General features: G+C 48.6%; 1 protein-coding gene across 1 annotated transcript in view; it reads right to left on the bottom strand.

Moving 5' to 3' along the window:
• Positions 1-13,145, bottom strand: part of LOC147707531 (dynein axonemal heavy chain 5-like) — a 1,425,553-nt gene that overhangs the window by 499,048 nt on the left and 913,360 nt on the right. Inside the window, exons 68-69 of the mRNA XM_086925656.1 lie at positions 5,293-5,444; positions 3,852-4,018 (exon numbers count right to left, since the gene is read on the bottom strand). Coding sequence (XP_086781782.1) covers positions 3,852-4,018; positions 5,293-5,444 — 319 coding nt within the window. The remainder of the gene's footprint in view (positions 1-3,851; positions 4,019-5,292; positions 5,445-13,145) is intronic.

The raw sequence follows: 13,145 nt of genomic DNA, 5'->3' as shown, positions 1-13,145 counted from the left end.
GGTCTTCTTGACCGAAACCCAGGACAAGGGCTGAAAGATCGGAAACATAGCCCGAACGTCCTCGACTCACTGTTTGGGAGAATAAACCCGGCACTGCGCCGTGTCTAGAACCGCTCCGATGAAGAGGAGGTTCTGGGAGGGAATCAGGTGCGATTTGGGCCCGTGGACGGAAAACTCCAACAAATGCAGGAGGTCGGCCATAGTCTGGGGGTGGGAGACGAGTGTCTGGGGGGGCCCGCCTTGAACAACCAGTCATCGAGATAGGGGAAGACTGAAACCCCTGATCTGCGGAGATGAGCTGCGACCACCGCAATCACTTTCCTGAACAAGCGAGGGGCACAGGTAATGCCAAAAGGGAGCACGGTGAAATGAAAATCTTCCTGGCTCACTGTGAATCGCACGTAACACCGATGGGCCGGCAGGACCGGAGTATGAAAATAAGCGTCCTGCGGGTCCAGTGCCACCATCCAGTCTTTTGAGTCAAGAGCAGACAAGACCTGAGCCAGAGTGAGCATTTTGAACTTCTCCTTCCAGAGGAAACGATTGACTTTCCAAAGGTCTAAGATGGGACGTAGACCTTTGTCCTTCTTTGAAACCAAGAAGTAGTTGGAGTAACAACCACGACCTGCTTCTGGCGTCGGATAGGTACTAAATGCTCCCTTGGCCAAGAGGGCCGCAACTTGTTGCTGGAGAAGTGCCAAATGATCCCCGGACATGCGGTGGAACTGTGCTGGAATGGCTGGGGGGGGGGGGGGGGGTAGACTTGAAGGGGAGAGGGTAGCCCCTTCGAACGATCACCAGAACCCACCTATCTGATGTAATGGTGCGCCGGTGGGGAGTTGATGACGAATCCTGCCCCTCACTGGTGTCTGGTAGGCCTGAAACACCGGACTAGGAAGGTGTGGAGGCACTGTCAGAGGGGTTTTTGGTGGACTGACCCGCACACTGGCCCGTGACCTACCTCTGCGAGCCCCACATCCGCGGCTGCGCTGGGACTGTTTTGCAAGCCTCTTCCGGAGCTTCGAAAGGAACAAATGTTAAAAGTGGAAGGAGTACGTGCGGCCGAAAGGTCTAAGGACTTGGCTGTGGCCAGAGTCCTTAAAATGCTTCAATGTGGAATCCGCCTTATCACCAAAGAGGTGAGTGCCATCGAAGAGCATGCCAATCAAAGTATTCTGGACATCTACAGAAAAACCAGTCGTCCCCAACCAAGCATGACGACGTAGCGCCACTGTTGTGGAAATCGCCCTACCCAGCAAATCAGCGGTATCAAGACCACAGCATATAGTGAACTTGGCCGCATCTCTCCCCTCGATTAGAGCCCGGGAGAGAACTGTCCGGGCCACCTCCGGACACTGAGGTAGCACCTGCTCAACCGCATCCCATACGGAATAGGAATAGCAGCCCAAGAGACAGGCAGTGTTCACAGACCGCAGTCTAGAACTTGCAGAAGAATAAATCTTCTTGCCAAACTGCTCCAATTTCTTGGATTCCTTGTCTGGTGGAGCAGAAGGAAACGCACTCGGAACATGGAGGCCTGAACCACCAAACTCTCAGGTGTAGGGTACTGAGTGAGGAAGGCAGGGTTGCCCGGGGCTGGGCGATGGCGTCGGCCCACACCCTTGTTCACAGGGTCCCCTGTGTTGAGCTGGGACCAAGTGCCCAGAAGCACACCAGTAAGTTCATCATTTAACAGCAACATCAGTTCTGTAGAAGAAGAAGCTGGCCGAAGCACTTCAGTCAGTATGTTGGTCCTGACAGCCACTGCAGGGAGCTCGAGGCCAAGAGCCTCGGCCGCCCTACGTAGCACCATGGAAAAGGAACCACTCTCCTCCATAGTAGTTGAAGGGTATGGTGAATCAGGCGCCGGAGTGTAATTCGGGCCACCGGCCTCTGCCTCCTCAACCCAGTCTGGGACGGACTCGCATTGTGCTGCAAGAGGGTCTTCAAATCCTTCCCAGTCCTCCCCTTCCTCCACAAGTGGATGAGGGCCTGGGTGAATAAAAGGGTACAAGTCCCCCTCGGCGTTGGGATCAGCATCGGGGGACATCCCACCGGCACCGGTTCGGCGTCGGAAAAGAAGTTGGCGACGTTGATGTCAGTGGGGGCCATACGGGGTCCACCGGCAAGAACGGGGAGCCCTGGCCGGAGCCATGGAGGCCTCTGGGCATCGACGACATTTGGGCCGGAGCCGGTGACATCAAGGAATGCAGAACAGTGGGGCCCGAAGGCGATCCGGCCGGGCCGCACGGGCCGAAGATACGTGCCATGGCATACTCGAACTGCAATTCGGCCGGAGTCGCTGATGGACCCGGGAAAGGTGGGTAGGCCAACGGTAACTGTTCAGGCTCCGTTGGAGCCGCAGGGACTGAGCCCCTTGCCCCCTTAGCCTCGTCCCTCGACCGGCGAGGGGAGGACGAAGAGCAGCGATGCTTCTTCGACTTTTTGTGCTTCGCCTTACCTAGCTTCGAGTGTGAAGACTTCCAATGACGGTGCTTGCTCTGCCACCGGGCCCTCGACCTCCCACCGGACCCGGGCCTGGAACGATGTGCGGCCGGCTCCCGGGCCTCCAGCCACTTTCGGGAACGCTCCCAGAAGTTTTCGGGGGCCATGGCCCGGCAGTGGGAACACGACTCGTGTTGTGGTCACGCCCCAGGCAGAAGAGACACTCATGGTGCGGGTCTGTCAGCGACATCGTGCATGGACAAGCCTCACAAAGCTTGAAATCGGCATCCATATGCACCAGGAGTAGTATACTTAGAATTTATATCAAACAAATACTTTAGTCAACAAGTGACGGGGTACCGCTCTCTCTGGATCTGCGTTTGCTGGCGCGGAAAAAGAAAGAACTGACGTCAGCGCACATGGGCGAGTCTAAGTAGCTCCAGTGGCGCCATCTCGGCAAATAAAACGCCAGCAATGCACGTGGAGCCGTACGACGACACCTATCGACGTGCAGGCGTACTGCTGACGAAAGCTTTCCGGATCCAGTCTGACTCCTGGGGATATTCTAAGGTAAAGAATCTGTCACTAATGTGTCTCTTTCAGATTTGAAGGTCACTCAATGTAATCATAGTCCCTAAATCAAGCCACTAAATGATATTTAGAACCCTTGCCACAATGTAGTTCCGTGAAGTGATTATCCTCAAGCTAATCCCATTTCCCTATAAACCACACGTGCATTTTTTTGTTATTTCTATACCATAACATGCCTCTTTTGTATGCTCTTCCAGCCAATGTACAGCACTCCACTGTTTTGTAGCTAGGTATACACACACACATGCCTAAATACATAGCCACAGGGGCAACTGGACCAGGATATCTAAGATGCAGAATCAGGCCATATGCCACCCAAAGCACTCTACGGTCATCCTCTGAAATTTTTTGTTGCAGCCTCCACTTTCAAACTGAAATCTAGAGGAGGCAATGCAATGGCTGTCCTAGGGACCAAAGCCTGGAATTCCCTGCCCACTCAGCTTAGACACACTCAAACTGAACTCACCTTCAGGAAGCTCTTAAAAACCTAGATTTTCGCCACCCCAGACCATATTGTGCTTTCTCTTATCTAATCTCTGCGTCTGCTGCTGTAACTTAGCTTTCTCTCCTCTACGGACTTTCAGATGCCCTTTCTCCGCAAAGCGCCAATATGCTCCTTTGAGTGAACGGTTGCGCTATATAAAACTACTCATAGAATGATAGAATGAAACATTTTGAGAGCCAAAAGGCACTACTAATCAGAAGTCCAAAACCGCTGAATGCATCATATACTCCTTTATGATAAGTGGTCCATATTCATTCTTGAGAATTGAGCAATAGGAAAATATTAAAAGAAAATGTAGAAAAATCCTCACCTAGTTCTGCCTTCAGTCTCTCCAAAGAGGAAGCTTTGGCAATCAGCTGATTGAAGGTGGTTGACACGGTGACCTTTGATTCCTCATGTTCTTGGCTGATTATGCTGATCTTTTTTTGGGTCACCCTTGCATCTATTCTGGTTTGAGCAAGGGTTTCTAACACCTTCCTGATAGAAAGAAAGTTCAAGATTGAAAAATCTCTATTGCAATATCGTGGCACTAGTATGAAGAAAATGGTTACCTCACTTTTTATTTAGAATGAGTCACAACTAGCCATGAACCAAGTGCAGCCAAATCAAAATGTTGTTCATCCCATAGCCCTGCTGGCAATGTATTTGCTCTTCCACAACTCTTCATCAATATGTTGGCTATGACCGTATCTCACTTCACATCATGATTCATGTTCCCTATGCTTGCTCACTGCACTATGTCTGTGCAAGTGGAATTGGATCAGAGGTTATAATACATTGCAAATAATTTTGTTGATGTTCCTACATCAGAGAACAGTAATGTAATCGCAAGCATGTCAAACCAGGTTTCCACAAAAATGGAGGCTCATTTTCCTTGTTTGTCCCTCCTTGATTCTATTAAGGTTGATGAAAAAGCAAACTTCTTCTATACTATTTGTGCAAGTTTCTTCTCCATACACCACAGTGAGTGAGACATTTGAATATCAAACATTATTACTGAATTTCAATGGCAATTGTAATCAGTAAGGCAATTGAAGGACACACTGTTTCAACCTCAACTGAAATGCCTCCGTTTTTCAAGTAGTTTAAAAGTATTTCAGTAAAACCATAATATGCCCAATGGGGTGGGAAGTTATTATTTTTTTTACCACATTCAGTATACCATCCTCTCTATACAGGTTATGTTGTAACATATTGGTATGTGGGTGGGAAATTCAGAAGATAGTTTAAGACTGCAAATATGAGTCTTTTGGGTCATATTTGTTAAATATGAATAATACATATATCGCCCCTCTCCTTTTCAGTGTGAGAGGCTAGATGCTGTAAATGTATAATTGTCTATAACATTTCAATTTTCTTAAAAGCCCTTCTATAATTTTATTGCCTGCTCCTACATTTGGGGCTGCTTGATTAAAAATGAGATTTGTACATGGAGAAGCATTTGAGATCTGTTAGTTATCTCGGTTGAGGTGTGTTGGTGGCTGCACCTCCATTGGAAGGGACCAAAGTTTCCCTAAAGATTGGTGCTATCACAGAATCCATATGCCCTCTTCAGCAAGGTAGTACATGTCGTTTGTAGGTTGTGTACACATACCATCTCACTCAAACTTTAGCAACAACTTGGGGTAAAATTGAATTTGCTCTCAGTTGACACAGAACTTATAAAACAAACATAATATTTAGGGCTCTGCTATTATTTTGTTGCATTCACCTTTCCACATCTTTTGATGGGGGAAATAAATGTCACTTACTTCAACCCTCTCTCTGTTTCTTCTTGCTCAGCCTGCTTTTTACGGTAAATATATTTGAATCTGTCCAAGAAACTGTATAAAGTGCCTGGTCCCAGGAAAACGTTGTTATTGTGTCCCAGGATTTCATGGTTGTTCATATGTCGAATCCTTTCCTAAAGAAAATAAATTAAATAAACAGAAATGTATGTAAATCTCATAGTGGAGCAATATGTTACTTACATCTTTGGTGTCAGGAGTAGCTTAAATTGGATGGCTTAAATTTACCCGTGAATTTTAAGTTTATTTAAAGATTAAAACACAGCTCCCACATATTGTGGCTAAGGAAGTGTGGTGCTGGATCGGAGGACAAAGACATATTTTTTATTTTAATGTTTGATTTACTGGATACCAGTCAGTAGAACACTCTACCATGGTGCATGCGTTTGAACTACTTGGTATACATTCTTAAATTATCTTATGCCATTGTTATTCTTGGAAAGCCATTTGCAATAGTTTTAACAACTATTAACTGCACGCATGATAACAAAATATATAAAACATGTCATTTACTTATTTGAAGCACATCTAAAGCACAGCTAAAAAAGAACTAACAGTAGGACTCAGCTCTCTAGACGTGCTTATTAAAGCCAGTTCGTCCAAGTGCAGGAATTGGCCCCAGGAATCATGTTGCCTTATGTTGGCACCGTTAACAATCATAATGGAAGGATAATGTTAAATTATCAGTTCATGTGTGTATAGTAATATTGTGCAGCTCTGTTTCTATACATAATATTTTCTGAAATGCTATTACTGTAACTGGAAGTAAACTATAGCTGTTTTTGTTATACCATCATGTAACCAGAGATTTTCAGGTGTAGATCCTAAACGTATGTATGAATGCTGTTGTTTTTGTTTAGTACAATGAAGGCTAGTGGTGAGTGACTCATTCATAGCTCACTCTATATATAGCTGTATATGTATATGTACATTAATTATATGAAGGTTTACCGTATAACATCTTTAAACGTATAGTATCTAAATTAAGGCAAACTGAAAATATTCAAATACAAACGTTTCATAGTCCCAAAGCATTTTATGAATGTGTAGTCTTAAAAAGAACTTTATTTAGTTCTAAAGCATCCGTGCTTGCTTCATAAATCCTTGACTTCCAAGCCAATAATTAAAACATCAAGGTATAGAGGGGAGTGTAATGCACATAATATCTTTGTCATTATAGTGTGTTATGAATTATCCTTATAACAAGCACTGTCTGTCTGGAGACAGCAGGACCCTTCATTGTATGTGTGCTAACTCAGCTGTACTTAGAAAGCTGACATTGCACACAGTGCAGTTATTTCTAAATGACATAGGAATACTTTTTTTAACAAAACGTACGCCTGTTTATTCTGAACAAATTGCAATTGTGTCTACATTATTGTGCATATTTGAGTAGCTCTTTCCATTTGAAAACAGGCCTGACAAACCATGCAGTTTTTAGTTTTTTTTTAGTTTTCTTTATTGGCATTTCAAAAAGAAACATAACAAACTACTAGCCAGTAGACAATAAGTACAGAATCATAAGCAAGACTGCCAGACATATACATTTTGGATGTTATTGCTCACACACCCCACTCGCTTACAACCCTAATAGATGAGTAATGTCCACCACACATCCATTCCTGTCTTGAGAAAACCCATGACGGCATGGTCCGTTTTCCAGGGTACCTCCCCCATATTGTGCGTAAGTAGTGAGACTTCATGTACGAAGCCCTGCTTCCCTATCCTTTCCGTTCTGCCCGGTAGCCCCCATGTCAGACGGCGTGTTCTCGTCTGCCCCCTGGCTTTCCCTGGCACACGTGAGGAAAGGTTCCCAAATGTCCCTGGGTCTAGAGGTAGGGTACATTAACTTCCAGAATGTGGTCAGTTGGGAATGCCCGTATGTGACGTCCCTGAGCCATTCCTTAATCGAAAGCGCCCTCTTCCTCCCCCAATGTACTGCAATTTGACGGTTGGCAAAAAGGAGAAGCAGTGGGTGCAGTTTGCGAACCTTGACTGAAGTGCCTTTGACATAGCCCAACAGACCCAGGAGGGGAGTAGGATCTACCGGTGTGTCAATTATCTGGTGAATTATTCTAAAAATCGTAGACCAGAACGATGTCAGCCATGGGCAATTCCATGCCATGTGTAAAAAGGTTGCTGGGGTGAAACTACACCTCCAACAGCCATCGTCTTCAAACAGTCCCATACAATGTAGACTAACTGTGGTCCTGTAAAAACAGGTCAGAAATTTGAAGTTTATTAGTCTAAGTTTATAGTTTGGGGATAAGTCAATAAGTTGGCGGCAGCAATACAGCCACTGGTCCTCCAACAGCGGAGTGGGGAGTTTGTCGTTCCACGCTTGGAGTGCCCTCGCCGTGTCAAGGGAGCCGTGGTTTGCATGTGTGTGTATAGTCGTGTAATAAGTCTATGAGGCAATTACATTGCAATACTGAAAAATATATGCTAGACGTGGCCCTCTTTGCAGGGTGACCCCAAAACCTTTTGCATTTACCCTTCCTTTCTTCTGAACCCTTTGGGCTGGCTTTTAGGACTCTGTGCACTTTCAACACTTCTAACCAGTGGTAAAATACATTGGGGCATATTATCAAGCCTGTGCGCTAAAATTATCGCCGCTTTATCGGCCGAAAACGGCCGATAAAGCGGCGATAATGGGCTTGATAATATGCTCTGTGGAATTCCAATCGAAGCCCATGTTAGATGTCTTCACATCTAACATGTGCTTTGATTGGAATTCCATAGAGCATATTATCAAGCCCATTATCGCCGCTTTATCGGCCGTTTTCGGCCGATAAAGCGGCGATAATTTTAGCGCACAGGCTTGATAATATGCCCCATTGTCCTTTAAACCTCGTACCATTGGCTTACATCCAATTGGCATATATAATTTACTTTTAAGTCCCCAGTAAAGTGGTACTACATGTACCCAGGCCTGTTAATTAAATGCTACTTATGGGCTTGCAGTACTAATTATGCCACCCACTTGTAGCCAGTCAAGCATGTCTTTGTCCTGCCATTGCAGCCTCTGTGTTCACTGCCAATTTTACCCTCATAGGGCAGGGCGCAGTGTATTTAAAAAGTTGGACATGCACTTTTAAGTTTTGCGTGTTCTTGTAATGAAGCACTCTTTGATTTTTTTTTCACTACTGCAAGCCATATCTCCCCCATATGGTAACATTGAGTTACCGTATTAAATTTAATAAGTATAACTATTGATTGGGAACAGGTGGGAATGCCATGTTTACACTTAAATGAATTGTCGTCTAAAACCCAATTTAAAGTCAAGTCAGATTTTAAGTAACAATTCTGAAAATTACACTTTTAGAAAGACAGTATTTTCTTGTTCTAACTATTTGGCACCTACAGTCTGCATCCTGGGTCTCACAACTGGGTGTAGTTGGCCTTTGTGTATTGCTCCCAGTCAGTGAGACAAAGGGGAAACAGCTGTCAGCAGGATGAGCCATCCTGACATGTTTCCTGCCCTAATTAGATTTCAAAAGGGTCGCCTCTAGCACACTCACAAAGAACTTGCCACTATCCTATTGTCACCCCAGACCCCTTGGAGCCTGGGCAGGGAATGAAAGGAAATTACAGAACCATATGTGGAAGGAGGTCTGTAAATTATATAAATATTGGACCCTCAGGCCAACTCCTAACCTGTGGAGAATACAGAAGAAGAATTGCCATGCTGCCAGTAGAGTGCCCTGCTGCTTGAGGCTTGCTTTGCTCTCCGAGGTGGAAGACTTGATCTGCTACCTTCATCCCAGGCTAACCTGAGTGATTCCCAAGAGTCAGTTGATTGACCTCCTGTTCTGAGCTACAGGAACACAACAAGCTCTAGAGTCCTCCCTTGAACTGCCCTGCTGCCCTGCTGCAACTTGACCTGCCACTGGACCTGCCTGAACCCTGCTGGCCTCTGCTAGAGTGAATTCCTAACCCCTATCAAGTGTTTCCCAGGTCATGAACAGTTGGTGGGCATAGACTGCACTCCTGTAACAAAAAGAGAGAATTCTTGAAGTTTTAGTCTCTTTGCGACCGCAAACAGGCCCATTCTCACCAAGCTCTTGCCACCTATGACAGCCTCCAACATAAAGCTCTTCACGCTACAGTGACCACCAGTGATGACTGGCAATGCGAAATTGACAGCCCATGGTGACCACAAATGTGAAGCTCCAACAACGACCCTTCAGACTGGATCTTTGCGAAAGCAGTGCCCGTTCCTGATGCCTGCACAGCTCTTCACGTTATAGCGGTGACTATTCAGGAAGCTTTCTCTGCTCCTCATGGTCCACTGCACTGCCAAATGCACTCGTTGCGCCAGACTTTGAGAAGGTACCTTTGTCAGCAGGACTAACCTAGTCCCTGCATCTGGCCCAAGCTCCGGCGCAATAAACCTGAAGTTGTGACTTTCCACCATCTAGTATGATCACATGACCACAAGTGGTGCTCCGTGCTTTTAGGAGCTATACATATCTAAATCTTTGAAACTGCATATCTCCATTCTCCCAATTTGATCTTTGTTGTTTAGGTGTCAAACTATTTATTACATTTTACACTAGTTTTCTAAATTGGTGTGGGATTTTTATTGTGTTGTGTTTTTACTTTACTGCTGGTTGTGTGCTGCGTAAATAATTTCCACATTGTCTCTAAGACAAGCCTGACTGCCTTTCTTCCAAACTACCAGAGCTTTAAACACAGGTTAATTTAGTGACTGTTGTGGTTCACCTTGAAAAGAATTGTGTTTGTTGAATTTCAGGGGGCGTGGCCAACAGCATGGCCGACTGAGACGTGTCTCCCGGCAGCTCCGGTGAGCTGATCCTAATCAGACGTGAAAACGGCGCCTGATCGTCCCATACCCGAACCCGGGGATACCTAAGGGTCCCGTGAACACCTGGAGGGTGAATTTGTACTCCCGGCAGACAACAGAGGGGAGTATCGCAGCGGGATCCTGGAGGCGAGCGAGGCGGACTCCAAGATGGCGGCGACCTATTCCTGTGGAGGAGCTGATCGGGAAAGAGGACCCTGAGCTGCGGGCTGCATTGGAGGAGTGGGACCGGAGGTGCCCGAGCCTTGCACTGTGGTGGGACCCCTGCCGAGTTTTGGAGTGCTACAGTCGGGAGTGCAGTGACGGCCGGTGAGAGCACTGGAGGCCTACTGGAGATTGCGTAGATGGACCGCGGAAGGATCTGCCAGCAGGGACTAGCGCGGGAGGCGGCGCTGGGGGCATCCCTGCCTGGAAGCCTTAACCCGCCCGAGGCGGAACACTTGAGGAGGAGGCCACCACTGGGGATGCTGAACTGGTGGGGGAGCAACCGGAGGTCGGCCCCACACGGGCGGTCCAAGCGGTGGACGCCGCATACCCACGCACGGGGAGGCTACGGGGGGGACCTGATCGGATGTGTCCCACTCCTTGCGGACATCTGAGGAGACTGCCTTACGCATCCCCCCTTGAGCGCTGGACTGCGGCAATTGAGTGCCCCACACTGGCCGGGGTGGCAGCAGGGCACGGACACAGCCGGCGGGACACCAAAAACGGCCGCAGGAAAGGTTCAGCGTGTGTGGAGGACGTCACGGGGGCACCTGAACATTGGGAGTCACGGAGCAGATTGGGGGCGCGACACTGAGGCCCGGCCGCTGCGGCCCCCGCCCTTGAGCGAGAGACATTGCTCGCCTCGGACCCCTTCCCCCCCGCCCCCCTCCCCGGCACCTGGGAGCTAGGGTGGACCGGCTGATATCGTGCATTGCAGGTCCAGGCGCATCCTAGGGTACAGAGACACATCTGGTGGCAGGTGGCGAAGAGCGGGAGTCCTCCTCTGGTGGCAGCCAGCATTAAGGCGGCGAGTGTTAGATAAGTGTTCTACTGCCCCTCAAAGCCCCAGATATCGGCGATCACACAGTTTGAGTGCTGCTGGTGCAAGGTGGAACCGGGAATCGCGCTAGACAGGGGCCACATACGCGGAGCACCCTGCGAAGGTATTGACCATGGGGAAGAAGGAGGCAGCTGCCAGGACTCCACGACAGGGGACTTTGGATAGATATGCATCAGCCCCTCCTGCTGTGGAGACGGAACCACAGGGGTCCCGCTCGGACTAGGTGCTTCTCATGGGGGCTATCCAGGTGTCACAAGAGGACATCCAGGCATCAAGGGCGGCCTTAGAAGTTAAAATCAGTGAGGTGGGCTCGGAGGTCAATCTGTTGCGGCAGGACTTCCGTAACCTGACGGAAAGGGTGACCACTGCGGAAACCAGGCTGAGTGGCGCGGAAGACATCATCCACACGTTAAAGAAAGACGTAGCAGAGCTCCAGGCCTCCCACAAGCACCTCCAGTGGAAGGTAGATGACGCGGAAAACAGGGCACGCCGCAATAACCTCTGCTTTGTAGGTTTCCGTGAAGGAATTGCGTGGAACAATATGGCGGCGTTCCTCCATGCCTGGCTGTGGAAGACCTTCCAGAAGGCGTACTTCTCCAACTGCTTTATAATAGAAAGAGCGCACCGGGCACTGCTGGCAAAAGCGCCGGAGGGGGCGAGACCAAGGCCGGTTATTGCCCGTTTCTTGAACTTTGCGGACCGCGATACGATACTGCGAGAGGCTAGAAAGCTTGGGGAGATCCTTCTTGAGAACACACACATCATGATTTTCCCGGACTACAGCCAAGAGGTACAAAAGCAGAGGTGCTCTTTCGACCAAGTGAAAGCGAAATTGAGAGACTTACACATCCAATATATGTTGCTCTTCCCGGCGAAGCTGAAAGTGGTATTCCAGGAGAAAACACACTTCTTCACCCACCCGAAAGATGCGTGGCAGTGGCTTGAGCAGTGTCCACCTCTGCGGAGAGTGGAAGACAGGAGACAGGAGGTCATATCGGGCGCGTCGGCTATGGGGAACCGATGGGAGCTACCGAAGACGCAGAGATCCAGTGGGCCGCGAGGCAGCAGGAGGCAGAAGGCGACACCGTATCCCACGCACAACTCGACTCAGAGACGGAGGAGGAACTCGTCATCCCCGATGCCAGGAGATCAAGTGCGGTCTAGGTTTCAATGCCTAGCGAGGAATGCCCGCTCAGAAGGGGAAGAGGACACTGGTGGACAATCCTCAGGAGATGACGACGCAGGGGCTTCATCCATGCACCATCTGGTAGTGGCGATAAACGAGATGGAACAGGAGGAAGACAAAGAGACCCGGGCTTCCCAAGGCGATCTCCAGGACTCTCATTCTTGAAGCTGGGACTGTTGTGACTATGAAGAGACTGGCTTTTGTCCGGACTGCGTGCAAGTAGACACATACCCCCCCTTATCCCATTTGGGTTACTGTTCTCCGCGGTAGTCTGTTCCCCTGTAGACAGCTACAGCTGAGGGGATTGCTGCACGTCCCTGGAATTTTGTCCTGGGACTAGCTTGTTAGGGGGGTTCTGGGGTGGGCGACAGACCTTCTCTGCCCAAAGTCCTGTAAGTAGCCATTTGGCTGAGATGGGGCTGCCTGGGGGGGGGAGGAGTTGGGGTAACGGACAACAGTTTGATGTTTGGGGTTCAGCTGGGAGAGACAGGCGATTTTTTCCGGTCTTATGTGGGAGGGGGGAGTTGGGGAGGGACGGCAGCATGTTTGCAGCATGTCGCACTACTCACATATACCTACAAACTGACGGCCCTGTGCGCCCACCCCTTACACACCACTGGCCTCGAGGTAGGAACCGCTGATGACAAGTCCGATTGTGGAGGATCTGACCACGGGTGGGACTAGGATTCTCACATGGAACGTAAACGGCCTTGGCTGTAAGATTAAACGGGGGATAGTTCACAACGCGGTGAAGAGGGTTG

The sequence above is a fragment of the Lissotriton vulgaris genome, chromosome 6 (genome assembly GCF_964263255.1).
Source record: "Lissotriton vulgaris chromosome 6, aLisVul1.2, whole genome shotgun sequence".
Lineage (NCBI taxonomy): Eukaryota > Metazoa > Chordata > Amphibia > Caudata > Salamandridae > Lissotriton > Lissotriton vulgaris.
This window is presented reverse-complemented; position numbering and strand designations above follow the sequence as displayed.